Raw genomic sequence first — 27,375 nt, 5'->3', positions numbered from 1 at the left:
GCAGTTCCTTACACTTTCCTCTTTGTTGATAAAAACACAGAGAACCTTGATTAAGGTACAGTCACTTTCTGCTTTGATCCAATAACCATTTTTTCCATCTATGCCCATTCTCCCAAATTAGGAAGAGGGAGGAGACTTTTAAATCCTATCCTTGCTGCAAAATGCTGCTGCTACCAGTAATCTCCTTTCTTGTGTGCTAAGAATCTATCCCATACATAAATTTCTAACACTATTTGCAATTCTCTGAACCTTAAGATGCACTAGTCCTGAAAAAAGCTTTCTATCTCCTTTGCTCCCTGTCTCCTTTCTCCTTTTTCCTCTCCCCTCCCCTCTCCCTTTCTTTACCTCTATTCCTCCAATCAACTGAATTCCACTGTTCCTAATCCCAATTGGCTAAAAATTTGGTGTTACATTAATATACATAAGAAAGCTAACCTACCTCCAATTCTATAATTTTCATGATTTTATTATGCTACAATGAATTTTTTTTCCAGAGAAAGAAGGGAGTGTTTTCACCCAAATGCTTGCTGAATATTTCTACCCTCCATAACCTGATAAAGGGTTTAAGTGTCAACTTGTGTCCTAAGTTGAAACCCAAACACTATTCTAAGGAGGAATAACTCAAGAACTACCAGGTTAGGGACTGTTTCCATTGGGACAGTAGAGACAACTTCCTCCTCCGGGAAGACAATCAGCAATCCCACCATAGTTATTCCAATAAAAAAGGTAAGACTCATATCTCCATATGCATTATTGAAGAGAATGAAGAAGAAAATAAAATGGGAGGGTCAGTCTTCAAGCAGAATGAGGATAGATAATGATTGGTTTCCAGAAAGCTTTTAGTAGGGTGCAGGAAAGAAAACATCAACTCTGAAGCTTGTACAAAAGAACTGTACAATTCACATATATATTTATATACAGTATATAAATCTCTTTCTTCTCAAGGTTGAACAAACTCCAATAAAACAAAACAAAACTCTAAAAGTTGTCAGTAGCTGAGTCAAAAAAAGAGAAAACTTTTGCTTTTTTTCTTCTTCTCTTCTCCCACTGTGGTATTCAATAACAGTGTTAAAAAAAAAAAAACAGGACCCAAAACAAAACAACACACACACACACACATGAGAGAATGATTTAAAAGTGCAAACATTGTGGGCACCTCTCCTGGTAGGAAGGATGTGACTTGTCAGGGTCAAAGGTCTCTGATCCATTCTCTCTTCACGGACTCTCCACCTGCGCTTCTGCTTTTAGACCAGTTGTCCTACTGGGAATATGGATAGGTATAGAGAGAAGGAATAAAATATAAGCAAAAGTCACATGGAGCTTCAGGTAAGATGGTTGTGGGGGTGGAGGTGAAGAGAAGAAGAAAAGAGAGCTGGGTGAAAAGATCAACTTTAACCTAGGCTTGCAAATAGGTTAAACCCTATTTGGGTTTAACCACTCTGGCCTCAGGAGGAATCATTTTACAGATTTAAAAGAGGGACTCTCAGTGTTCTCACTGTTCATTCTTTATCCTAAAAAAAAGTTTGCCACAAGATGGTTGCATATGAGCCCTAAACTCAACTGTGTTGAGTTGCTTGTAACCATGGACTGGAGTAGGGTGGAGAGGAAATAATAACATTAGCCTCCAGTTTCTTTTGTAGCATCTCATTATGAAATAAGAGAGTTAGAATAAGTTTCCTGAGAGGATTTTGAAATAGTCAAGGGAAAATAAGGACTGATAGAAAAGGGAAAGAAAGAGGAAAGTGACTTACTGAATGGGTTAATGCCTTGTCTTTTTCCATGAGGAAAGCTGCTCATGCTGCTACCTGCAAAGGACAAGAACATGAAGGTACTTTATCACCAAAGGAGAAAGAGGGGGCAGCCATTTGTATCTGGTCTTTTGTTCCCTAGTCCGGCTCCTTTCTCCAAATGTGAGTATGGGAAACAGGTGGAAATTGAGTGGCTATGTTTATTTTTCCTTGCATCTTGCATTTGCAGTCAGAAAAAGTTAGGTTGGAATCTGGTCTTGGAACATTTAGGAACTGTGTGATTCTGTGTGAGTCTTTTGTACCCTTAGTTTTATCTGAAAAATGGGAATACTAGCACCTACCCCTCAAGGTTATTGTGAATATAGGGGACTTTTGATTTATAAAATGACACAAGGGCTGAGTCTAATTCAGACTAAATTCACAACCCTAGCATGTCCCTTCTGCATTGCCCTTCTCCCCCTCTTTCCCCCTTCTGCCCAGTGCAAAAATCTCTAAACTTGGAGAGAAAGAGACTGGGTTGGCTAGCTTCAGTGTCCCTCTTAATCAACTGGATGGCCTTGGGGCAAATATGATGTTGGATAAGTCATTTTTCTGGATTCCAGCTTCCTCATCTGTATGAGACAGTTGGCTTAGATGATCTTAAAATCCTTTCCACCTTTAAAACCTATGACCTCACTTTGATTCATCTCATTGGAAAAATGTTATGTCTGCTTTCTACAAGAGCATGAAAATAAGTGCTTATGTCTGGTAGCTAGCTGAGCCTATGTTATCCTTTAGTCTGGCAACTAAAATTGGCTAGTCATCTTAAAGAGAGTAAGACCTTCTCAGGCCATGGGAATACCCTGCTGTAATTTATCCGTCTTTAAATGAAAACATTCTGGATTATTAAAGAAAATTGAGGTAAAGAAAATCAAGAACACTTAAGACTTGAACCAGCCATCAGAAGAGGCTCAAGGCATCAGACTACCATGAATGACCCCACTTGTAGTAGCCAATTACCTCCTTCCTTTCTCACTCCCAGGCAGCCTTTCAGCTCTTGTAGTGAGATGGATTTGTCCTTGTTCAGGTCACAGTAGTCTGTAAAACGCCGGGCACATTTCTTGGGTTTGGCTTTCTTCTTCACATATCTTTTGAAGGGCTTCATCTCTCTCTTGCTGATGTCATTGCTGCTGTTGTTATCCAGCTGGCTAAAGTACCAGTGTACCACCCGCTCCTCCAGAGTGTGGCTTGGATCTGGCTCAGAGAACCTAGGCCCAAAGCATACCCATTCCCCGCACTCAGATCCCTTGGAAAGTCTCCCAAGGGAAAGGTCACAACTACCTCAGATCATTCCCAAGGAGCAGGGCTGAGTAAGGCAGAGGCATTATTTCTGTCCCAAGTCAGCCACTGAGGATGTCTAACTCACCCTCCTTCAATTTGAATCACAAGAGATTTGTTTTCTCAAGAACCCACAAACTGAGAGAACCTTCAGCAAACCAACTTGCCCAACTGAGCTAGACAGGCCACGAGACACTTTGCTGAGTCTCCCCAGAATAAGTGGAAAAGTCAAAGACAGAGGAAAGGTTGCATCTCCTTCTAAAACAAGGATGCTAGCCTTTTTCATGACATGTCCTTCCCCCTCAAAGACCTTGCAGTCTACTTGACATTATTATTATTGAGGTACCATGGAAAAGTCTAAGAAGTTGGGTAACCCGAGTTCGGGTCCCTATTCAACTGCTTTGTGTCTTCCCCTGTGAAATATTAATAACTATACTTGCACTGCCTTTCACTCAAAGCTGTTATAAAAAGCACTCTGTACAAATGAAAGTGCCATTTAAGTTGAAAAGTTGTTGAAAAGAAGTAAAAAACAAAAAGTCAGGAGTGAAGGTTAGAAGAGTTAAAGAAAACTTTATAAAAGGTTTTATGCCCTGTGGCCATGATGTGAATATAAATTCCCAAGGCTCATTCACACTCACAGTTCATGGAAATTATTCCCGCTTTGGATAGTTACCTCATATTGAAATAACTACAAAATCAGGAACAAAATATATCAGCACCTTTAGCATACATGCAACTGAAAAGAAGCACCTCACTTAGATGTGTTGATAATGCTGAGCATGAGGTTCCATGAGTATGATCTGATGGAATACGACAAAACCTTGTAGTTTTTAATCCCAGCTTTGGTCACCAACCCATTAAAATGGTTGTAGAATGAGTACTTGCAGCTAGGTGGCGCAATGGGTTTGGAATCAAAAAGACTCATCATGAGTTTAAATTTAGTCTCAAACTTACTAGCTCTGTGACCCTAGGCAAATCATGGAACCTTATTTGCCTCCATTTCCTCATTTGTAAAATAAGCTAGAGAAGAAAATGGCAAAGTACTCAATTATCTTTGCCAAAACACTCAAGATTCCAAGAGTTCTCACATTTCTGGCTCACTAAGGCAGAAGGTTATCACGAGTACAAACATTTGGCTAAGAAGGAGAGAGGGATGGGTATGTGGTACTCTACTAGAGTTTCACTATTGAATCAAAATGATAAAATTTAAAAGGACCAACTTGAAAAGTGGATTTGCAATTTCTATTATAAGATCTTCAGAAATGGAAATATTATTGCCCCTTTCTCTCTCCCTTTCCCAAATTTCAATTTTAGATGCTCTATTAAGAAATTTTCTTTTTATATCAAACTTAAATTTGTCTTGATACAACTTCTAACCAATGCTGCTAGTTCTACCTTCTAGAGCCAAATTAAAAAACAACAAACAACAACAACTTAATCCCATTTTCATACAACAGGACTTCAAATGCATGAAGACAATGCCATCTTCCTTTTTCTTGGTTAAACAATTTCAGTTCCTTTTTACATAACCTATGGTTTGGTTTCTAATCCTTTAACTATTCTTCTTCTCATCCTTCACAGATGTGTTCTGGCTTATCAAAATTTTCTTTAGATGTGGCAACCCAAGTTAAACACAGCAGTCGGAACTATGATTATCATCCTGAGTAGGGCATGATGAAACTATATGGGTTTATAGCTTCCCTTTATTTTGGACATTGTGCTCTTATTAATGAATTATTTTTGATGGATTGCATTATTAAGCTTACAATCCAATGAAGATCCTCAGGCTTTTTTCATCTAAATTGTTGTTTGGTCATTACTCTTCCATTGTGTGTTTCTATTTTTAATTCAAGGATAATACAACACCATTAACTTTCATTTTATTAGATTTAATCTTTAAATTTAACAGGTATCTTTTTGGATCCCAACTTTGTTGTCAAATGTGTGAGTTATCTCTTCTCTTTGAGTTATCTACGTATTTGATAAGCACAACAGATATCCAGGACATTACACTACAGGCTTTTCTGTATTATTAAACCATAGATAAAGATCAACTAGTGGATGGATAAATTTGACCTGATAGATTTCCAAGTCAGGAAGCATAACCACATCCATCTCTCCTCTTTGGTTTGCTTAGATGCCCCAAAAAGGGGGTTATATGGGGAATATGATAATGGTAGTAGTCTCTCTCCTGCTCAGAAATTTTTCTATGGCTACCTATGTTTAAAAAAAGGCATCAATGGCAACAGGACAAATTAGAGGAATAAAAAATAACATCTCACAGAAATTTGGGATAGCTTTATAATCTATTTTATAGCTGCAATTTAAAAAGGAATTAATCCAAAGTGGATTAATAGTTTAATACTAATAAGATCTCATTAATGTTGTCTTTGGGAGTTCTAAAACTGTTCCATTATGACACTTGGGAGTATTATCTATACAGGCAGCATACAGTCCTTAAACATCAAAATTTTCTAGGAAATACAAATTGTTTGGAGATTTGGTGAGGGCATTTTTATCTTCAAGTTATCTTCAGTATCCTACTGCATTTGTTAAAGGAATAAATGGCATAGCTGGTCCTTAGCATTTGACTATAACAAGCAAATTCTATTGAGATTATAACATGTATAGCTCTTTGTGGGAGGAAAGAGAAAGACTGTAGTCTAAGTTACAACTTTAAATATGACCCAGCCAACTGGCCTAGAATATCCCTACATACCCAATGAGGAAAGGACACTGAGGAGGGATGCCAAAAAAAAAAAAAAAAACATCTGACATCTACTAACCCATCAGAAGCATTTCTAAGGAGGGAGAGAAAGGCTGCTAATCCGGAAGCAGTGAGTTTTACTGTCTGTCTCTCCCTTGCTAGGGGGAGGTCATAGGATTCCCAGGCAAAATCGAGCTTTTCCTTTAACCTTTAGGATTAGCATAACGTAATGTCTCACCTACAGGATGAAATAATAAAGCCTCAGTCGGGGAAGATGGAAAAGAGTGGGTCATCCGACCCACTGATCCTGCCAGGGAAAGATTGCTCCCTCCAACATATGCTCTCAGGACTCTGTCCTGTCCAGGTTTTAGCTGCTCAGTTGACAGAAGCTTTCCCTACTTTCTTTTAGGCCTTTTCCATAGGAATAAACCATCTTACTTTCCCCCACTTCACACCAATCAACAACTCTTCTGTACTTCTCCTAATATCCTTAGGAGAAGTATAGAAGTTAGAATTTAACATTTCTCAAACCTTATCCACCTACCATCCTCAAATTACATTTTGCTTCTTGTTCATAATTTGGCATCACTCAGATTATTTTACTTCAATTACTCCTCCTCACTGCCCAACCTCCCCTTTTTTGTGGGGGGCAATTTGTGGGCAAAAACCCCTGAATAGACATAGACTCACTTAGGAGCCTATACTCCAAATCATGGATCCACCATCACTTCTATATGCAAGAATTCCAGTACTGGTCCCTATTTCAACCTCTGGGCAAGTCACTTCTTCCAAACCTAGTTAGAATGAACAATACACACTCAGATATTTTTCCCCCACTGCATATAAATCAATTCCTTATTAGATCCTATAATGTCCCCTGAACAGATGGTATGAAGGTATTATGTCCTTTTTGACTGATACCAAAAGAGATTAAGACATCTTAGACTCATACAGAATGTGGAATTCAAGTATCCTCACCAGCATAATCAACGTGATACAATGGTGACTCTTTACTGTCCTCCTTTTGCCCCCAAAAGTAAATGTAATCCTAAAATGAGGAAAATTACTTCTAAGCAATAAGGCTCCTGTTATTGTTGAGAGAAGACAGATTAAAAGCAGGTGTCCTATCTAATGCCCTAATGGTCCTGGCAGTCAAAATCATTGGCACTACAGTGCAAGAGAGAAATAAACCATCATGGGATAGGGGAAGGCAAGGAAATACAGAGCAATATTTAAAGATAAAAATAGACCCAAAGAGATTGGGGGAAGGCAGAGTAATTGTCATATCTCCGTTGTTGTTATTTTTTAGTCTTCTCTAACTCTTTGTGATGTTGGGATTTTCTTGGTATTGATACTAGAGTAGTTTGCTGTTTCCTACTGCAACTCATTTTACAGATGAGGAAACTGAGTCAAACAAGATTCTGCAATTTGACCATGGTCACATAGCTAATAATTGTCTGAAGCTGGATTTGAACTCATGAATATGTTTTCCCATCTCCAGGTCCAAAGCACAAAGAAGGGAGAGTCATAAAAGCAATTTGAGTGAAGAAATGAAAAGGCATTTATTATATGCTTATTATATGCCAACTAATGATACAAATCTAAAAATAAAGATTGTCCCTTCCCTCAAAGACTTTACATTCCATTGTAGGAGGACAACACAAAAAGAGGAATGGTATCCAATAAAAGGCATTTTGTTAGAAAAGTTATAAGAATAGTGAGGAGGATCTTAGAGAGATACTATTTAATGAAAATCAGCTGAACTACATTATTGACTGAGAAGCATCTTAAAATCCAAGGAAAAACAATCACTTAACACAACATAAGCAAAATATGATCAATGAGAATATTGGTTAAGTTCTCCAAATCAAATCATGAGAATTAGATGTGTGCACATCAAATGGAATACACATCTAGAACTAATATTATAGGAAGAGTTCATTAGTTGGAAGAAAAAACATCTAGAGCCAGAGGACTTGGATTAAAATCTTACCTCTGATGATTACTACCTATGTGATATTTGATAAATCAGTCAATCTGGGTCTCAGTTGGTGGTCCTTCACAGGACTATGCCATCATAAGAGAGAGGCTTGGTGTCAGCCACTCCCCAAGAAAACACAGTAGAGGGAAGGCAAAGAAAACATCATCAGTACATATCTCCCATGCTGCTATAGACTAGAATCATTTTTATCTTACTTTTAGATTAATGCTTTCCAATTTAAGAAATGTGATTCATTGAGTTTAAATCTTGATCTTGCTCAGTTCCCTTGTTTTCAGCGATTCCTTGCCATTAGGCAAATATGGGTGGCAGCTGCTTTTCCACAAAAGAAGCTATTACCTCTTTGTACTCTCCATAGGTCTGATGATTGATAATTAATCAGCAACCAAAAGGCTTTGGGGAAGTCACAAAATTGATTTTCTTTTTTTTAAAAAGTTAGAGATTCCTATCTAAAGGCTTTGGTACTCTAAAGGTCACTATATTGTCCTCTACATTTATGTCACAGAAGTGAGAAGAAAACAAATACTTATTCAGCATTTATTATTTGCTAGGCACTGTGTTACTAGTATCTCACTTGATCCTTACAACAACTCAGTGAAATAGGTGTTAGTATTATCCTCAGTTTATACTTGAGGAAACTGAGGCATCCAGAGGTTGAGTGGCTTGCTCATATTCATGGCTGTACTGAACTCAGATTTTTTTTTTGACTCCTAGCTCAGTGCTCTATCTACTGTGCCACCTAGTTAATTCATAGGAGAAACCTATGTCTTTAGGGTATTCCAAAAAACTAAAAACATTTGGATAGGATCCATTTCAGGTCTTAATTAATTGTATTATTTTCCTTGTGTCTGTAGTTGATCATTTAAGGTTGTTCAAGAAGAGAGTACTTGTCTACTTATGTTGGGGAATCTACGCAAAAACTAGTAAGGTCCCTCCCTAGAGGTTTTCTCTGAATTCTGGAAAGGGTGAAATTTCACCCTTCTATTTTTAAGTTTCTATCTTTAATTGCTGCCATAGCTTTTACAAACTCTAGGTGAGGTAAGGAACATGAATGTCAGGAACTCTTACTTCAAAGCAACCAGCTTTGGCCAACATCTCGAGCTTATTTCTGCTATGCCAAGCACTTTTCAGGAATATGTAAAAGGTCATCTTGCATGCTTAGCCAAGCCAAGCAAATATTCTAAATCTCCAGAGACTTATTCAACTCATTCAACTTATTTTTCTTTTCTTACTGATGCCTTCTCTCAATTCATTATTGTATATGATCACAGTGAAAAAGGATAGGGCAAAAAATATTACACTGATTGTCTTGTTCTTGGTGAGATAAAACTAAAAAGTATAACCCATAATGTAATATCACTCCAGAGGACATGTATTTTTTGAAGATAAGTTGAACTGTTCACATTTCAGTTCCATTGCACCATGATGTAGCAAGTCCTACAGCATATTGGAGTCAGGAGTACCTGAGTTCAAATCCAACCTCATACACTTACTAAACACTGGCCAATTTTAACCTCTGTCCTCCTTAACTCGACTGTCAAATAGGGAAAATAATAGCACCTACCTCTCAAGATGGTTGTGAGGATCAATGAGGTAGTATTTGTAAAACAATTAGTATGTTGTCTAGCACATAGTAGATGTTAAATAAGTTTGGTTCCTTCTCTTCCCTTTTCCTTTCTTATAGGGGAAAACTGTGGAATGGAAAATCTTTCTATGCTTAAAGACTCTCAATTTTTCACCTCCAATATCTATAGAATTGTAAAACAAAATACCTCTTTTTCCCAATGAATAAACCAAGATCAAGACTGACATAACAACATGTAGAAGGTCAAACAGCTTGGCTAATGGCAAAACTAGAATGAAAACTTATCTTTTTGTATCCAGCAGAATTAAAATGCAAATATGGCATCAAACATTTTTGCTATTCTGAGGAACTTGAGGGGAAAGGACAAGGGTGCCAAACATTAGCAAAGGGCCCCAACTAGTCCCATGAGCACAAACCAGTCAAGATTCTCAAGCCTCACTAGAAGGTAGAAGTTTCCATCGAAATATTTACATATTAAATTTCATCCATGCTTGCTTTCAATACATTTTCTGTCAGGGAAGATTAAATGGTCAAAAGTAGTTAGTGGCAAAAGAGAGTTTTGAAGAGAACAAAATATTAAAAATATTATGGATGGAGTAAGTGAGGTGAAAATTTTCTCTTCATTGTTGCTGTTATTAGGACCAAAGTCCTCTCATTCAACTAAGTTTCCTCCATCAGAAATGCAGGGAACTTTAACCTATATCCCACCAGAGACTGGAACCTAGAGCTAGAAAGATCTAGGTCAAACAAATAGGCCAAGTCTGATTTGACCTAAGTGGCTTCATGCAGACAAATTCTATATTCAAAACTGAAGTCACTTCAGACTCCTTCTAAACCAGATCCTCAGCTTGAGTTTCCTATTTCTCTTACTGGTATCACTATATTTCCAATTGTAAAAGTTCAAAATCTTCAGTCAATCTTGTCCTTTTCTCCCCCCCATCACTATTCTTTTGCCAATTTTACCTATGTTATATTTCCCCCTATTCATTCCATGACAAAGCCTTAGTTCAGATCATTGTTTTTTCAAATAAACTATGGCAGTAGGCTTCTATAAATATCCAATCTCATCCTCATCTAACTCATCCCTTGCTAAATATGAGAGTACTTTCATGAGATTAATCATGTCTCTCCCATGGAAGATGGTGGAGTATCAGGAAGTAGACTCCTCTCATTCCATATCCTGCACCCACAATTATTCCAAAACAGATCTAGGAAATGTACCAGACCAAATAATGATCAGGAATTTTTAAAAAATTCAATTGGATCATTTTCCCCACTCCAGGTCAACATAAGAAGATAAACAGAGACATTGGGAATAGAGTTCTGAAGGAATATGCCATGAACAAAATGTTCCTGTGTAGAGAAAGGCTGTGTGTGTTTTGGGGGCAAGAAGATATTCTAAATCCAGCAGGGAGAGACCTAAACTTCTGTGAGGTGCCAAATGGCAGCTGTGTTACTCATTACTTAGTTTTGTGTTATAGATTCAAGACAGACTAAGGAAGGGATTTGTACCTTGGGGTAAACATTACAGGAAAGAGTGATCATGAGCTCTAATCTATCTATCGATCTAAGAGCAAATTCAAAAGCAAATAGCAAATCTATGGTTCTGACCCTAGGAGTAGAGTTGGGTCCAGCTTCTGGCTCAATTGAAGCCTGCAGAGGAATAACCAGGGCAGAAATGCTAAAGCAAAGGGAAGCCTATAGTAAGTCATTCTGACCCAGTGGAGCTTTCTAGCTGGAGGATAGCAGTTGAATCCTAAAATGATATACTGAAACTCCAAATGGGGCAGGTCCAGAGGCCTGTTGTTTAATCCCAAATCTAGGGGAGAAACTTGTAGAGCTTAGAACAAGAAGGCCAGCAATCAAACTGTCCAGTGCGTAAGCTTTCAGGTTTCCCAGATCTCCAGGCTTATCGGTTCATGAAATCATAGAATGGCACAACATTCAATATCTCAAGAAAGCATCAACAAACCTTTCTAGACATTCCTTCTAGAAATTTTCAGAGACTGGCTCTAACATAATTGGGAAAATGAGCGAAGAATCCCACTATAAAAAGCTATTGTGGTGACAGGGAAGGTCAAGATACAACTCAAAAGAAGAAAATGACTTTAAAACATCTATAAGCAAAGTCTTAAATAACTCATCTTGAGCAGATTTGACTAGAGATCCTGAAAGAGATGAATTTAAAAAATAAAAACCAAAAATGTTTTTATAAGAGAAATAAGAAAGCTAGAGGAAAAGAAATGAAAGCTAATAAAAGAAAGAATTGGAAAGTATATAGCTTGGCATCAAAGAGATAAGATGTTGCCAAGGCAATTAACTCCCTGAAACTATGAATGGACCAAATAAAAGCCAACGATTCCATAAGATGAAAGAGAGAGAGAGAGAGAATGTAAAATGTTTTTTTTTAGTAAACAACAACTGACCTTGTTTCTTCTTTCATAACTATGACTAAGATGGAAATATGTTTTACATGATTACACATATATAATCTATATCAAATTGATTACCATTTTAGAATTTGGGGAGAGAGAAAAATTTAGAACTCAAAATTTTCTAAAAATGAATGCTAAAAATTGTCTTTATATATAATTGAAAAAGGAACAAAATATTTTTTTTTAAATTGGCCTGAAAAACAGATTAAGGAAAGATAATTTAAAGATTGCTGAAAAGTCACAACTAAAAAAAAAGAGTGTAGACATTATATTTCAAGATTTCTAGAATAACACAACATTCAATATCCCAATAAAACAGGAGCTAGACCAGTCCAGACATTCCCTCCAGAAGTATTCAGAGCCTAGAGCTAAAATAATAACCAAGGGAAGAAGTAGGCTCAAAGAAAATTGCCCAGATTTCATAGAACAAGAAGGCAAAGTTAAAATAAGAAAAAAAAAAGTTACACTGGCCACTTCTTGAAAGCAATTTTCAAATGAAACTCTTAGAAACATTATAGTCAAAATCCAGTGAGATCCCTCACAGTACTCATAGGCATGTAAGTTTTGACTTGTCCTGTTTTTTTTTTACCTGGGGTGGTTTGACCCTTCTTAGGGAACCTTGTGGACCCCTCTTAGGCCCTTACCATATTGGTGCCAAACTTAGTGAGGACACTGAATCAACTTTAGACCTCTTGAGAACTCCCAAGCCCCAGTGATCCATCAGTCTCACCATCTCCAGCAGCTGGGATTACTAGCATGCATCATGATACTCTACTCCATGAAACCTTTTTTGATACCTTCAACCAGTCAAGGCTCCAAATCTTTCAAATACTTTGTAACAATCTTACATATATTTTAGTTATATGAAGCTTTGTAGTAGGTCTTAAACTACAGAGTTCAGGAGCCATATCCTTTGTATCTTTGTATACTTCCATACCACCCAGTACAGTGCTTTTCTCAAAGTAAGTGATCTTTCTGTGTCTCTCTTCTTCTTATATATGTATATATGTTCATTTAAAATATATAGTATACACACACATTAAAGTGAACCTCATGCCATGCCTTGCTCTCTATTTTATTTCTAGATATGAGACTAAAATTCTGAGGCAGATGATACAAAATTAGCTGAAGACAGAAGGAAGGGACCGATTTAAATTCTGTGCTTAGAATTTTAAAGCTTTTATCTTCCCTATCAAAGAAAATTATTTGTATAGGGTAAAACAAATATAGTTAAGAAGAACATAAGGTAATAGAAGCATCTAGTTAATCTAAATAAGTTTGTCTTTAAAACTCACATATGGTTTATCCCAGAACACTGAAAACATACAATTGAGATTTCTAATTGCTGCTTATAACCATTGAGTAATTATAGAGAATGATAGAGGTATTGGAGAGAAACAAGGTTCCAATTTTCAAAAAAAGTAATAGAAAGGTAAATTCTGAAAACCATAGACCAATGAGATTAATACATCCTCAGAAAAATTTTCCAGTAGATTAAGTGAATAACTTATTAGCATTCAGAAAGAGAAGATAGGAATTATCATGGATTTGCCAAGAAATCAAAACTGACAGATTTCAACATTGCCCTTAAGCTCCTGGGTAGAGAAATATTTTCAGGGAATTACATATCCTCTGTCTGGTCTCCCATTTACCATCCTGGTACTTCTAAGGTTGCCACCACAGACTGCCTAGTACATTTTGCTTTCTTATTAATAATCAATCAAGTCACAAGCCCCAATATCATATCCTCTTAAACTAAGGGGAATGTGTTTCTGAGCCATGTTACACAGTAAAACCTGGCCATGATGAAAACCTCTGTAAATAAGCAATGGGGTTTGAGAATTTTTAAAAAAAAAACATACTTGAAAATTGCTTCTTTTAATAGCTTCTGACTGAGAATTTATAATTAATTGAGATCTTTGCTCTAGGTTTTCTCTGACCTACTTCCTAGATTTAAATAATATAGATGATACAATGATAAACTCACTTGAATTTAGGACAACTCATTTCTCATCAAGACAAGAAAAAATAGCTTGTATAGCAGTAGGACTAACAGGAAGGGGGTTTCTCATGCTCAATGTGAAAACAGATCTTATGAACTGGCATATTATGAGCTAGACAATCTGGAGGTCCAACTATTTGTGAAGGACAGAATCTATTGCTTGAATTGATCCATATAAGAGGCCCATCAACTAGAGCTTGAGAGTAAGCTCCATATTTCTGTGCAAAAACAGTTTCAAATACCATGTCAAAGAGGCAATAACTTTGGATTTCTCTATGAGAGTATAAAATCCTGAAGTCCAGAATGCTGATTCACTGATTGGCCCTTTGCTGTTTCTGATGCAAAAAGTCATACCAGGGCAGTTAGGTGGTGTAGTGGACAGAGCACCAGCCCTAAAATCAGGAGGACCTGAGTTCAAATCTGATCTCACACTTAACACTTCCTAGTTGTGTGACCCTGGGCAAGTCATTTAGCCCCAATTGCTGCAGCAAAAAGAAATAAATAAAAAATTCATATCATATGTTTAACATTCTACCCCCTATTCTGTTCTTCAATAATTCTGTGTAGTATTTCTTTACTTTCACCAATTACATCCTTTCCATCATACACACAATTCTTTTCTTCCATTTCAAGCTCTCTACATCTGAATCCAACCACTCTCTTGAACAAGAAGATATTTGGCTTACAAACAGTACTAAAAGGCTACAGAGCAATAAATTCTGATTAACTAGGGGAGAGAGGGAAAATGAAAGTTTTCAACTCATAATGAGGAAAAAAAATTTACTCTGTCCTTAAGGCCTTTTCTCATACTTTCTCCAGGTTCCCTGCTAAGTCAAAAAAAGTCATACTTACCTCCCACCTCCAGTGGGTGCTGCCGAATTAATAGCCTGAACCATATCTGTGGTGAGGGCATCTAGCAAACTGGTGATAAATTCCATTTTCTTTCCTTCTGGACAGCCTACAGGAGGGAATAATAAGGGAAAATAGATGATAGATATTAGCTAGGCAAGGAAACTGCCTCTCCCAACTAGAATGGAAAATTCTTTGTATTAGAGGAACTTTAGAAGCCATATAGTCTAGCCTCTGATCCTATGAAGGAGTATCCTCTACAATATTACTAACAAACAGATGTAACAAATGTGTCTAATGACTGGGAATCTTTTGGTACAGGCAGCACATTTCATTTCTGGAAAGCTAATTATTTTCGTGGTCTTCCTTATATTAAAACTAACTCTGCTCATACTTGTTAATCTTGGTTCTTGCCTACTGGGAACAAAATTAATGTCTTCCCTTCAGATATCTGAAGAGGGTGAATATGTCTCCCTAAGTGTTCTCTTGGGCAGCTAAGTGGCGTAGTAGAGTGCCTGTCCTGCCATCAGGAAGACTCATTTTGAGTTCAAATCTGGCCTTACACAGTTAGTGGATAAATCACTTAACCTAATTTTCCTCAGTTTCCTTATCTATAAAATGAGCTAGAGAAGGAAACAGCAAACCACTTTAATATCTTTGCCAGGAAAATTTCAAATGGGTTCACAAGGAGTCAGGCTGCTGAAAAACTACAAGTGTTCTCTTGTTCAAATTAAACATTTCCAATCCCTGCAAGTGATCTTCGACATGCATGGTCTCTCACCAGCTTAGTAGCTCTTCCTTAGATGGACTCCAGTTTGTCAATATCTCTGAAATGTGACATCCAGAAATATAATTTTTGGCTGAGATCTGACCAGAGTACAAGAGAATGGAACAATATCCAGATATGCTATGCCTATGAGATTACCACATCTCTCCCTACCTTTCCTTGATCAGATAATTTTACTTCTGAGATTTTTTCCTACCTTCAAATGATTCCATGTCATTTTAATGTTCTTTTGACCTCCATAGGTAAGTAGACTAACCTAGGACCCTAAAGCTCAGGTGCTCCTAACAAATTAGCAATGTCAGGCTTAATTTTCCCCTCAATTCACAAAGCCAGGAACACAATGTGATTCCCAGATCCTCCCTTAAGTATAAATACAACCTACTAATAATCATATGAAAGAATGTTCCAAATTACAACTAATATGAGAAAGGCAAATTAAAGCAACACTTAAGTTTCTCCCATCAGTCTGGCAAAGATAACAAATTATGAGAATAATCAATGTTAAGGAGGATTATGAGAAGCAAGGGACGTTAATGCATTATTGGTTTATCTGTGAACTACAAATGAATCTAGAAAATAATTTGGAATTATAAAAAAGAAATCATTAAGATGTATATAGTCCCTGACTCAACAAAATCATTACTAGGCATATACTCCAAGGAGATTAAGGTGGAAGAAAAGGAATAATATATACAAAAATATTTTTAACGGTATATTTTATAGTTGCAAATTTCTATAATGAAAGTGGATGACTATTGATTGAGGAATGGAGGACAAATTGTCATAAATTAATGTAGTAGAATATTGGAACAATTTATATGTTGATCATGATCATGTAAAGGAAAATAACAATGAAAGATAGAATTCTGCTCAGTGCATTAATCAAAGTTAATTTCAGTACAGTGAAATATGTTTCCTCAGATGGGAGCTAATAGATAGTGTCAGATATGCCAACATTTCTCTTTCACTTAATTGTAGTTCTTTGTTATAAAGGTGAGGGTGTGTGTGTGTGTGTGTGTGTGTGTGTATGTATGTAGAAAAAGGGGAATAAAAAGATTTCATGTTATCTTTTCTACCTTTAAATCTAATCTGATAGGAACTATCATGAAAATCCTTCCAACAATATCAAAAAGGCCAACCCAAAATGGGGCTCATCTTATGACATATAGTTTTACAGATTTACCTGGATCCTAGAGTCACTGATACCAAGGAAAACATGCTTTGGATAGAATGTAGAGCCTGCAAGGCTGGTACTATTAGTATTCCAAACCACATGTTTCTGACCTTGTTGCAAGAAGGGAATGCAAAAAAAAAAGTCAGGCTGCAAACTGGACATTTATCACCTCTAGGACTTCTACACCTGCTTAGATATGCACATTTGAGTCCAACTCCATGCTATTTGACACTATAGTGAGAGTCAATCTATTACCTACAAGGTGGATGACATGGCCATAGAATGAGAGACTTCTTCAACCTGAATCTGGCTGATATATTTTATGCAAACCATGTATTTTACTTATTTAAAAACTGAATGAATTATTGCCATTTTTGCATTAATAGACTTCCTTTATCTGTGGAGTCCCAAAGCACTTGCACAGTTAATTTCTCATCCATTCCAAGGTAGGTCAGTGGATGGGTAAGCAGTCAGCATCCATACTTGGGAAAACTGGGGCATAGAGAAGAAGAGAGGTTTTTCAGTGAAAGGAAAAGGAGAAAAAGATCCAGATAAGAGACAGATTTCATCCTACCTGGTAGTTCTCTTTCCTTAAATGGATCATCCATTTCTGAACTCTTGGACCTGGCGTCACTCTCACATACAGGAGTCTCATATCTGAAGGAGATAAAGATGTGCTTCAGTTTGATTAATAATTTGCAGCTTTGCTGTGGGTTTAGCATTCATAACAGAGCATCCAGTCGTTATTTTTATAATCATATAAATAGTGATGAACTAATCTCATTATTCTAGAAAATAATTTGGGATTATTTTTTAAAAATCACTAAACTGTATAGTATCCTCTGACTCAGTAAACTCATTACTAGTCATTTACTCCCAGGAGGTCAAAGGAAGAGGGAAATCAATAATATATACAAAAATATCTATAGCAGTACATTTTGTAATTGCCAAGAGTTGTAAGGAAGGTGGATGCTCATTGATTGGGTAGTAGCTAAACAAATTGTCATAAATGAATACAATAGAATATAGTTTTGCCTTAAGAAATGATGAATATGAAGAATTTGGAAAACTTGGAACATTTGTAGCAACTAATTTAGCATTTTACTGATGAACCAGAAGAGCAATTTATACATTGATCACAACAATCTTCAGGAAGCCACAAACTAAATAAATCTCATTAGAAATGATTCTAATTGTATTATTTTAATTGTCTTTTTTAAAGGGATCACAAAAACACTTTTTGAAAGGTCATTATCCTAGTTTAGGCAATTTAACTACCAATGAAGCACAAAACCCAGGTGGCAAGACTCATGTATAACCATTATAAAAGGAAGACTGTTTTTTGGGCAACATGAATAGATCTCTCATCCTTACCATTTTTCTAGTCCCCAGTTTCTAATTCAAAACCTGAGACAAGCAGCTTGTCAGTCTTACCGAGTGGAAGTCCCAGGAAGTGGGCGTCCTGTGTCAACCAGGACACACCAACAATAGCCAGTGGACTGGTGGCACTGCACTGGCTTATAAAGCCCTCCTGGGGCACACTCTGGAATAACGATCCCCTCCCGGGGGTTCTGACGAGCCTCTTCTAGTGCACTCTGTCTTTCCTGGTCACATGAATGGACTTTCTCTATAAGAATCAATAAAGACAGATATCTCGTCATATCACCTCAAGGATCTACCTACTGGACCAAGACTCCAAACTAAAATTTGAGAACCTGGCCTATAACATTAAAAGAATATGTTTATCAAAGACATCAATGTAGGGGTCTTTCTATTCCAACACAATGGCACCTACAATAATTTTGTCCTAATATCTGCCAATTTAGCAATTATTTTGCTTTTTTAAAGCCAGGTCTTTATTTCACCCACCCTGGAAGTACAATGACCATTAATGGGCAAGATCCCTGCAATGATCAGCAAGGAAGTTTAATGTACTCAATTTCTTTCAAGCTAGAGCAGTGAGTCCCTCATTAAGCAACCTGGTACCCTGCTTCTTCTGGGGGTCCACCACCTTGATAATAATAAGAACAGATACAATTTTAATAGTGTCTAGGTACTGGGCTACATGCTTTACAAATATTATCTCTTTTTGTTCTCACAAGCCTGAGTAGTAGATGCTATTATTAAAGTACCTATTTTGCAAATGAAGAAACTGAGGGAAATGGCATTTAAGTGACTTGTCCAGGGTTATACAACTAGTTATATTTCTGATAGTTATGATTTTGATTTTATTCGTCTTTCTGACTTCAAGCCTAACACCTCCAGACTTAATGTACATACCTAAACAGCTTTAAGCTTATCCCAGCTCAAAAACTCCAAAGCTCAAGTGATCCACTAGCTTCAGCCTCTCCATCAGCAAGAACTACAGAATATACTCCCACTCAAGGTGGTCTCTGTATTGTTATTAAAGTCACGAAATGTGATTCAGTAAAATATATGCTGTAGTCTACTGAAAAATTCTGTCATGACATCTAACCTGCAATACTGTAGGTCCATCCTTTATTTAACGATAAAAGTATATATCTAAAACCCCAAACTGGTATTATTTGCAACAGGCAAACATTAGAAACTTTCCCAATACAAATATAGGTATAAAGCAAGGATATCCCTTATCCCCATTATTATTTAAATATTTGAAGAAATGTTAGCCATAGCAATAAGAGAAGGAAACTAAAGGCATTAATATCAACAAAGAACAGAAAACAATTATTTGCTGAAGATATAATAACTTGTTAGAAAAGTAAAGAAACTGGCAGCAAAAACTTTTTTAAGTAGCAGAATACAAAATAAGTCCACAAAAATCATGACCATTTCCATATACCAATAACAAAATGTAGGAGAAAATAATAGAAAGGGAAATTCCATTTGTAAAGGCCTACGAGACATCTGGAAGTCAATCTAGACTTAAGACAAACAAGACATTTAAATGCAATTACAGAGACTTTAAAGACTGTAACCCATCAACTTTCACAACCTTTTTAAAGATAGTGATTGTGATAAGGATCTTGAGAATCTTGGAAAATTCTTAGCTTGCCATATTAAATACATTTTATCATAAGACTGCACTTTGTTATAAAGTATATAACAAAAATGAATTAATGATGAAATTTTATACAAACATGTTCCAGACCATGGCAACTAGTAGAGACCCCTAAGATATCACTAATAATATTCTAGGGAAAAAAAAGCTCTTGACTACCAGACCAGTGTTATTTCTGTTCTTCAAGGTCTTCTAATACATATTTACCTTACTCTTTCTGGACTGAAAGACATTTTTATTGAGAGAGAAAAATGAGACTAAATTCCTGACATCCTAGAAATGCTAACTGACCATGGGTATAAAACCACTACCCATTGGTTCCCATGATACTTGAGAAGAAGGGCAAAAAATAGTAAGTGGAAAGTTAGCAAAACTGACTGGGGTCTCAATTTCTAAACTGAGGTCTCTAGCTAAGATACTTTGGTATTAACTTAAGAAGAGTTGAGTACCTTGAGTACTTTTTAAGATTACCAAATCCAAAGATCATTTAAAAATATTTTTGACTCACATTTGATGACACAAAAAAATGCAACACAAGGAAAGTATTGATCACTCTCAACTCCAACAAAACCAACAACAGCTTTTTGTTAACATAATGTATTCTACAGTGTCTCAGTGTAGGGAGAAGGTGATATTAAGTTCTCCAAGGTTATACCAATAGAGTACAAACATTGACAAGTCTTTTTCCAAGCAAAGAAGTCTTCAAGTATAAACCTTGTAATAAATGGAGTGACTATTTTCCTAGGACCAGTTTAGCTAAATTGCAAGAGGCTTATCGCCAGAAGATTGGTCACCAGGTGATAATTATTTTTGGCCATAGCAGCCTATAAAGAATGTCTAGTGCACAGAAGGGCTTTATCTACATCAGTGGAGGGGTAGCGTTAATACTGATGATATCATGGATATTTTTAAGTGTTGAAGTTTATGTAATATAACTGTTTGACTAGAGCTTTAAATTAATGTATTATATAGGCCACCATTCTGAAGTAATAAATGTGACTGAAAGAAAAACTAGGAATTGAAAGTTAGAACTCTTCAGACAGAATAAAATATGAGATACAAATTTCCATCATCAGAATCTACTATCACTATCTGACAGTTCTTGTGGATATGTGTAACAAAGCCTTAAATAAACCACCTTGCTATAAAAGACAAGAAAAGCAATAGTCCCTATTGGGAGATTTCTAGAAATTGTTCACAGGTATTCTCAAATGTTTACAAAGAGCTTAGTGACTCACAGGTCAATCAAAATGTCATATACTCTGAAAGTAGTTCAGAAACTGAAAATATAAGTATAGAAGACTTAGTTCATTGAGACCAGAAGCTTAATCTGAATTAGTAAACATGAAAACTATAGAATGCTCTTTAAAAAGTTTAAGGTTTGTTGCTTTCAACTCACTCAAATTCTTTCAAGAAGAGGCTCCTCTTTAAAGAATACCTAAGCATGATTTATATACTTAGAAATATTAACTTTTAAAAATAATAACATTTTAAATATGTAGACTAAAAAATCCCTCTTGAGGTTTTTTTTTTGTGGTTTTGCTTTGAAAAATCTGTTTTTCCTTTATGAAATGCAAACAATTTCATCTTAGTCCCAATTCAATTATTCTATACTATCGGGATCCAAATTAGGAAGGGGAGGGGAATATGAATTTATATAGTGACTACTATATGTCAGGCACTGTGCTAAGTGCTTTTTACAAATATTATTTCACTTGATATAGAGATAGGAAAGAAAGTACACGAATTAAAGTGCAGGAATTGGAATTCAGTTCAATTAAATTCAATTCTGACTAACATTTGTGTGAACTTTGGCCTCAGTTTCCTTTTCTGAAAAATGAAGGTTCTCTAGAGTAATTGATTTCTTCTCTCCCTCCTTTCTTCCCTCCCTCTCTCCTTCCTTCTGTCCCTTCCTCCTTTCATCCCTCTCTTCCATTCTTCCTCCCTTCCTTCTTCCCTTCCTTCCTTCCTCCTTCATTCCCTCACTCCCTCCTTTTTTCATTCCCTCCTTCCTTCCTTTCTTCCTTTCCTCCTTCGCTTTCTCCTTCCTTTTCTTTCACAAGGTAATTGGGCTTAAGTGACCTGCCCAGGGACACACAACTAGTAAGTGTTAAATTGTCTGAGATGGCATTTGAACTCAGGGGTAGTACTTTATTCACAGTGCCATCTAGAGGCTAGATGATTTCTTTAATTTTTTTTTTTTTTGGTTATGCATGTACACTAATTTTTTAAAAAAATACATTTCTTTATGAATCATGTTGGGAGAAAAAAATCACGACAAAAGGGAAAACCCATGAGAGGAAAAAAAATCAGAGGAAAAAGAAAAAAAGTGAACATAACAAGTGTTGATTTACATTCAGTTTCCACAATTCTCTCTCTGGATGCAGATGGCATTTTCTATCCAAAATTTATTGGGATTGCCTTGGATCATTGAATCACTGAGAAGAACAAAGTCTTTCATAGCTGATCTTTGCACAAATCTTGCTGTTACTGTGTACAATATGTTCCTAGTTTTGTTTGTTTTGTTCAGCATCAGTTCATGGAAATCTTTACAGGCTTTTCTAAACTCAGCTTGTTAATTATTTTTATAGAAAAATAATATTTCATTACTTTCATACTATAACTTATTCAGCCATTTCCCAATTGATGGGCATCTATTCATTTTCCAATTCTTTGCCACCACAAAAAGAGCTGCTACAAATACATGCTTTCTAAAATCCTTTTCTGTTTAAATTTATGATCCTATGGAATTCTACTATGAAGAGAAATGAAGTGCTTTCACTAATTCATTTGTTATTTCTTGTCTAAAGGTCACACACATATAAATATCTTAACTATAAAATGAGATAACTTTTGTAAAGCACTAAATAAGACTATATGCATATATACATACACACACACACACACATATAGACACCCATATATAAAGATTGTGTGTGTGTGTGTGTGTGTGTGTGTGTGTGTGTGTGTTGCGTAGGCACTATATAAATATTTCTTTCCCTTCTCCACTGTCCATATTTAGAACTATCCCAATAACCAGCTAGAGATGATAATTTGGCTAAACTTTTTTCTGTACAGATGGAACATTGCCTTTCTTTCTGAACTACTTGAAAAAACTAGATTCAGTCTGTCCTATGCTTAAAGACCCCAATCCTAGCTGCTTTGGGATTTTCTATACTTGAACTGTCTGCCGTGTTCCACCTTTACTCTGTTCTCCACCAAAAGAATATTTGAATCCACACTGGTCACTTCTCCCAAGGATAGAGGGATGAAGTACCCACAAAGGCATCTACTGCCTTTCAAGATCTATGAATCACTTGTAGCTTGAAAAAAGCTCTCTAGAAGTAGGTACTATTTTAAAGACCTGCTTTTTCTTGGAAGGGTTCAGAAAGGGGCAATATGTCTCACAGTGGGAATCAGGACCCTAAGTGACACTAGGGGTTAGTGTTTGGTACAGGAACACTAACACAGATCACTTTCTCATCTGAGACATTTTTCTAGTTAAACAAAAGGCTTACAGTGGGTATCCATTATAATCATCATTATCCCAAGTAAACAAGTGATAAACATAATGCAGAAGAGGTCAAAGAACAACAATAAAAAACAAAAACCCATTTCTTAAGGCATTTACCGTATAGACAGACTAGAGAGAATTACAAGACATCACAAAGCAAGGAAATAGTATATAATCCTATTAATAATTCAAAGTTAAGAATGTAGGGGAATGTTTCAAATTCAGGTTCAAATCCAACCTCTGGTATTTACAAGCTATGTGTCATTGAATTCCACCAAGACTTGGACAACTCTTTGCAAGAGTCTACAAACTATGACCAGAGGGCTAGAGAAGAGGCAGGTTTGCAGGGTTATACTAATTTATCCCTCAAGTTGTAGTTTGCCAACCCTTGTCCTAGGGTTATAAGTTTATGAAATATCTTTGATATTTTGTCTTTTAAAGTTCAACTCAAATATCACCTTCTGAATACTTCCTATCATGTCTCTAAACTCTTAAAACCTATATCATCATTGTCAAACATATGATGTTTATCATACCTACCTTCTGCAAGTCATCTCTCCCCTGTGGTGCTTTCTGAGATTACCTTCTATCTGCTCTGAATATATCTTTTCCCTGTATAGTTGTTCATGTGTTATCACCCCTGTTAAAATGTGAACTCTTTGAGAGTAGGGACTTTGCTTTGGATTTTTGTCTTTAAAAAATCTTCAGGCTACAAAAAGGACACCAATAAAGAAGCTTAATTTAGAGTTCAGCACAAAGCATTTCATAAATGTTTGTTGACATACTATTGCCAATGAACTAATTTACACATATCATGTATTTATTTTAAAATACACTTACATACATGGACAAATAGACATTTGTTTTCCCAACTAGAGAACATCAGTAGCTAAGTAGTTGCAATGGATAGAGCAGTGGGCCTGCATTCAGAAAGATTTGAGTTAAATTTGAATTTAAATTAAAATAAAATGTGTAGTCTCAGGTAAGTTACCTTATTTTTGTTAGCCTGTTTCCTCAACTGTAAAATGAGCATAATAATAGCAATAACATCACAGGGTTTTTGTGAGGATCAAATGATATATAAGTAAAATGCTTAGCATGGTGCCTAACCTTTATATTTACTTATTTCCTTCCTTTATCAACTACATTGTAAGCCCCCAAAGAACAAGAATCATCTCATATCATGTGTCTGAAAATTATATAAATGTCTTCTGTGACCCTTAGCAAGTACATGGATAATTTATTGACTGATTTCAAGGACTCAATTATTTGAGTCAGATCTCAAGAGCTCAACAGAAAGAGCAGAAAGATTACCTGCTGCCTCAGGTTAATGATACCAGAGGGATTTTCTAAAGCAAAGATTAGATCCCACAATAATTTTTAAAAAGTTGGAAAGACACATAGGGGCTAGATTGTTAAAGGTTTTAAATGAAAAGCAGAGATCTTAAGAGATAATAGAGAAACACCAGAATTTGAGTTGAGGAGAGATACAGTCATGCTTAAGCTTTAAGAAAAATAACATGGGAAGAAAAATTGGACTGGGGAGACACTAAAAGTAGAGATGCCAACAATGAAGCTATTAAAATTAGCCAAGAGAAAATGATTTTGTTCTGTTTAATGAAGCTGGAGGAAATAAAACTGGTGACTGAATCCAGTACAATTTTATGTTATGTAATGTTAGCGGGGCTCTCACTACAGCAAGGCAATCCTTTTACATCTCCTTACTTAATTCACTATTCTACTCCATATATTGATTCTTCTAAGTCTTCCATAGCTTTCACTCCCCCATCCCTTTAGCTGAGAAATTTGCCTCATATTTTTAAAAATAGTATTTTATTTTTACAAATACATGTAAAGATAGTTGTCAACTTTTACCTTTGCAAAATCTTGTGTTCCATATTTGGAACATGTACACATATCATATATTTATTTAAAAAAATATATATATATATGTATTTTTCTCCTTCTTTCCTCCCTCCCCAAGACATCAAGCAATCTGATATAGGTTAAACATGTGCAATTCTTCTAAACATATTTCCATAATCATCATGCTGCACAAGAAAAATCAGATCAAAAGGGGAAAAACACAAGAAAGAAAATAAAACTAAACAATCACCACCACAACAAAAAGGTGAAAATACTGTGCTTTCATCCACATTCAGTCTCCATAGTTTTCTTTCTGGATGTGGGTGTTTACTTCACATGTTACTAAAAAAAGTTGGTCATTGGTCATTTGCAGAGAGCTTTTTCTTCCCTCCTCTTCATCTCAAATCACCCAGATCCCTTCTGCCACTATTTCCTTCTTCACTTTTGCCTCACACAAAGAGATAGTCCTTCTGCCATGGCAAATATCTCCATGTATATGTTATTCTCTTCCATTCTATCTTCATGTCCTATTCTCTTACTATTCTTCAGTCTCCCCTTGCTACTAGCTGCTGCTTCTTTACTAACCAAAAACATGATCATGTCTCCACCATCTGAAAAAAAAAAAACCCAACAACAAACTAACCTTCATTTGATTCAACCAATCCCTATAGCTATCATTCCATATCTCTTGCCTTTTGGGGCTAAACACTTTGAAAAGACCATCTATAACAGGTGTTTCCACTTCCTTTCCTCTCTTTGTTTTTTAACTCTCCAAAGTCCAATCTCATCATTAAACTGAAATTGCTCTCTTCAAAGTTGTTTATGAACTCTTGTCCAATTTAATGGCCTTTTCTGCAATTCTCATCTTTCTGACTTCTCTGCAACTATGACATTGATAATTATGCTTTTCTCTTTGATACTCTCTTCCCTCTAGGTTTTCATCGACACTATTCAGTCTTGTCCTCCTACCTTCTTAATCTCCCTTGTTGGTTCTTCATCCAGGTCATTCCCGTGGGTATGTCCAAGGTCCTCTCTTCTCTTCTCTCTAAATACCATTTCACATAGTGATTCTCCATGAACTCAATTATTATCTCTAAATTGTTAAAATCTAAAACCTAATTATCCAGCCTTACCCTCTCTACTGATCTCCAGTATCCCATCTCTAACTGCTTATTAGCCATTTCAAATATGTTAATATGATAATATATTCCAAACTGAACTCATATTTTTCTTCTCTTTTACTGTGAAGGGTATCACCATCTCAGACTTGTAATCTAGATGTTATCCTTACCTTCCTGCTATATCTCACCCTCTATATCCAATCTATTGCCAAGGCCTGTATATTTTATCTTCTTAACATCTCTCATATGATTCTTTTTTTCTCATATGATACTAAAACCACCATAAATTATGTCAGAGCCTTCTGGTTGTTCTCCTTGTCTCAAGTCTCTTCTCACTCCAAATCATCCTTTATGCAGCTGTCAAAGTGTCTTCCTGAAGCAGACTATGTCATTCCCTCAGTCAATATGTTCCAGTGGCTCCCTATCATCTCCAGGATCACATATAAAATCCTGTTCTTTCTTTTCATTTCTGCCTTTATTTCTTACTTCAATACCCATATAAAATCCTACCTTCCAAATAATCCCTATTAATCCTAGTGCCTTCCTTATTATTTCCATTTTATTACACATCTTGCACATGCACACATCTTGTTTGTATAAGATTATATGGGAGGTTGTAAGACATTATCTGTTATTTTATGAGCTACTTAGGGGCAAGAACTTTGCCTTATTTTGTAGCCCGGGAGCTTAGCACAGTGCCAGAAAGATAGTAAGTTCTTAATAAATGTTTATTGACTGACTGACTGAATTAGGATGGTGATAGGTTAAGTGGAGAAAGGGGCACAAATGCAAGAGATGCCATTGAGGTAAAACTAAAAAATTTGGCAATTGAGGGGTAAGGGAAAGTTAGAGAATTAAGAATAATACTGTCTATAAATCTGAGTAAATGTCATCCTTGACAGAAGTAGGGAAGTTCCGAAAATAGTTGGATTTAGGGAAGGAAATAATGACTTCTGTTTTTGACATATTGAGTTGAAGATACCTATAGAATATCCATTTTGAAAAATCCAGTCATCAGTTTGCAATGTTGAACTGAAGTTAAAAACAGAAACTACAGCTAGATATACCATTAGTAAAACCATGGCACACTGGAAGAAGACAGCAAATAGAAAAGAAGATCCAAAACAGAACTTGGGGGATATACCCACAGGTAGGAGGTAGGATATGAATATGGTCTTAAGAAAATAAAGGAAACATTTAAGCTATGTTCCCTACAATTAGTCCTAACCTC

The 27,375-nt window shown here is 36.1% G+C and overlaps 1 protein-coding gene across 4 annotated transcripts in view; it reads right to left on the bottom strand.

Moving 5' to 3' along the window:
• Window positions 1-893: 893 nt before the first annotated feature.
• Window positions 894-27,375, bottom strand: part of SMOC1 (SPARC related modular calcium binding 1) — a 194,337-nt gene continuing 167,855 nt past the window's right edge. For 3 of the 4 annotated variants that reach the window (XM_012548162.3, XM_023502439.2, XM_031952606.1), the window contains 6 exons: window positions 18,038-18,230; window positions 17,178-17,260; window positions 14,646-14,751; window positions 2,748-2,995; window positions 1,752-1,805; window positions 894-1,261 (listed from right to left, as the gene is read on the bottom strand). In XM_012548162.3, the coding sequence (XP_012403616.1) occupies window positions 1,245-1,261; window positions 1,752-1,805; window positions 2,748-2,995; window positions 14,646-14,751; window positions 17,178-17,260; window positions 18,038-18,230 (701 nt within the window). In that variant the 3' untranslated portion in view covers window positions 894-1,244. The remainder of the gene's footprint in view (window positions 1,262-1,751; window positions 1,806-2,747; window positions 2,996-14,645; window positions 14,752-17,177; window positions 17,261-18,037; window positions 18,231-27,375) is intronic. The other variant, XM_023502436.2, reaches the window with a different exon arrangement.

This window comes from Sarcophilus harrisii, chromosome 2, assembly GCF_902635505.1.
Source record: "Sarcophilus harrisii chromosome 2, mSarHar1.11, whole genome shotgun sequence".
NCBI classification, from domain to species: domain Eukaryota; kingdom Metazoa; phylum Chordata; class Mammalia; order Dasyuromorphia; family Dasyuridae; genus Sarcophilus; species Sarcophilus harrisii.
The sequence above is the reverse complement of the archived record's forward strand: the minus strand, read 5'-3'. Positions and strand labels throughout refer to the sequence as shown.